General features: G+C 67.0%; 1 protein-coding gene across 1 annotated transcript; it reads right to left on the bottom strand.

The window, feature by feature from the left end:
• Positions 1-136: 136 nt before the first annotated feature.
• On the bottom strand, positions 137-2,449 carry LOC109364988 (fibroin heavy chain-like; the record flags this gene model as incomplete). The annotated part of the gene is made up of 1 exon (XM_019611560.1): positions 137-2,449. A coding segment is annotated over one exon (2,313 nt), but the record flags the coding sequence as incomplete, so codon positions are not given.
• Between the last annotated feature and the right edge of the window lie 13 nt (positions 2,450-2,462).

A 2,462-nucleotide genomic window follows, 5' to 3' on the forward strand; every position in this document is an offset into this window, starting at 1 on the left:
CCACACCTCCATCCTTGCCATCGCTCCCCGCCCCACTGATGTCCCCTTTTCTCCCCACAGCGGGTGCAGGAGGGGAGGCGAGGGGGGAGTTGGTGACGAGGCTGCAGCGCAAGGACGGCCTGGGCTGGACCTGGGTCTACACCCGCCTGCGCCCCGAGGGCCCGGCCCTACTCGCCCACAACTTCATCATCAGGTCAGTGCAGCACCCAAAGGTGCCCCCACGGCAGACCCCATTATTGGCCTGCACCACTAATGCCTCGTTTTCTCCCACAGCGAGGCCGAAGCCTGGTGTCTGCGGCAGCAACTGGCAGCTGAAGCCCCCCCAGGACCCCCGGATTCCTTTGCTCCCAGCTTTGATTTCCCTGGAGCAGACATCGGAGCCGGCGGGGATCTCGGCGTCGGCGCCGGTCTGGATGTTGGCCCCGGTGTCGGATCTGGAGTTGATCTCATGCTGGGAGCCGAGCTTGGAGCCGGTGGTGGAGCCAGAGTTGGCCTTGGCCTCGGGGTCAGCGTTGGGCACGGAGTCGGAGCTGACGTCGGACACGGAGCCAACGCCGCAGCCGACGTTGGACCCGGTGTTGGCGCCGGTGTCGGACACGGACTCAGAACAAACGTGGGATCTGGGCTCGGAGCCGCCATGGAACACGGCCTGGGGGCCGGCGCCGCGGCCAACGTCGACCCTTCTCTTGGATCCGGCGTGGGACACGGCCTCGGGATTGGCCTTGGGGCCGCCGCCGAGCCCGGCGTTGGGATGGACGTTGGCCGTGGTCTTGGAGACGGTGTTGGACACGGCCTTGGTGCTGACATCAGCGCCGGCATCAGAGTCGACGTCGGCCTCGGCGTGGCGGCGGGCGGCAGCCCCGGTGTTGGCTCCTCTCTTGGGGCCGATATCGCAGGCGCCCTCGGGCCCGGCGCTGCAGATGGCATGGCAGCTGGCCTCCAAACCGACGCCGGGGCAGACGCTGCCCACGGACTTGGAGCCGGCGTGGCTCTCGACATCGGTGCCAACATCGGATCTGGGCTCGGCGGCGGCATCAGAGCCAGCGTTGGGCTCGGCATCGGAGCCGTCGGTTCCGCCCTTCCAACCGACCTCAGCGCCGGCGTTGGACTCACTGTGGGTGCCAGCGTTGGAACCGGCGTCGGTGCCGGCGTCGGACTCGGCCTTGGAGCCAACATCGGAACCAACGCCGCCTCCACTCTTGGATCTACGGTCGGACTTGGCCTTGGAGCTGCTCTCGAGTCCAATGTCAGCTCTGCTCTCGGATCTGGTGTCGGACCTGGTGTCGGCCTTGCTGTTGGAGCCGGTGTCAACGCCAGTGTTGGCTCTACTCTTGGATCCGGGGTTGGCCTTGCTGTTGGAGCCGGCGTCGGTGCCAGCGTTGGCTCTGCACATGGATCTGGACTTGGCATTGGAGCCGGTGTCAGTGCCAACGTTGGTTCTACTCTTGGATCTGGACTTGCCATAGGAGCCGGCGTTGGTGCCAGTGCTGGTTCTACTCTTGGATCTGGTGTTGGACTTGCCATGGGAGCCGGTGTTGGTGCCAACGTTGGCTCTACTCTTGGATCCGTTGCTGGACTTGCCGTGGGAGCCGGCGTCAGCGCCAGTGTTGGCTCTTCTCTTGGATCTGGTGTTGGACTCGCTGTTGGAGCCGGCGTTGGTGCCAACGTTGGTTCTACGCTTGGATCCGGTGCTGGACTTGCCATGGGAGCCGGTGTTGCTGCCAACGTTGGTTCTACGCTTGGCTCTGAGGTCGATGTTGCCATTGGACTCGGCGCTGCAGCCAACAGCGGCGCTCCCATCCCATCGGCTGTCGGTGCCGGCGCCGGAGCCGCCGTTGGAGCCAACCTCAGCACCGGTGTCGGCTCCGCTCTCGGACCCGGTGTCGGATTGGGTCTTGGAGCCAACGTTGGAGCCAACAACTCTGCGCCAGGACCGGACATCAGCACCGGCGTTGGGCTCGCCGTCGGTGCCGGACTTGGAGCCGGCGGTGCTGCCGGCATCGGATCTGCCCTCGGCTTCGCCATCGGAGCCAACGTTGGACTCGGAACCGACGTCAGCACTGGTGTCAGACTCGGCCTCGGGGCCAACGCTGACTCCGCCCTTCCACCCACCATCAGCACCGGCGTCGGAGCGAACATGGCGGCCGGTGCCGGATCCGGCGTCGGGCTGGGTGCCATCAGAACCAACGCCGTGGGTCCCGCCGTGGGGCTGGCCTTGGGGGCCAGCATCGGCGTGGGTTTGGCCGTGGGCACCCGTTTGGCCCCCGACGTGCCGGGGGGAGCAGCAACCGAAACCTGGACGCCTCCCTACACCCCCCGGCAAGCGCCGCCCTTCGCCTTCGGACCCCCGGAGCCCCCCGAAGCCGTCCCCGAAAAACTGCCGCCGAGTCCCGAAAGCCCCGGGGGGGTCACGGGAGGGACCCCCGGATCTCTCCTCACCCCCGAAACGTCACCGCCGCCGA

This window comes from Meleagris gallopavo, unplaced genomic scaffold, assembly GCF_000146605.3.
Source record: "Meleagris gallopavo isolate NT-WF06-2002-E0010 breed Aviagen turkey brand Nicholas breeding stock unplaced genomic scaffold, Turkey_5.1 ChrUn_random_7180001949091, whole genome shotgun sequence".
NCBI lineage: Eukaryota > Metazoa > Chordata > Aves > Galliformes > Phasianidae > Meleagris > Meleagris gallopavo.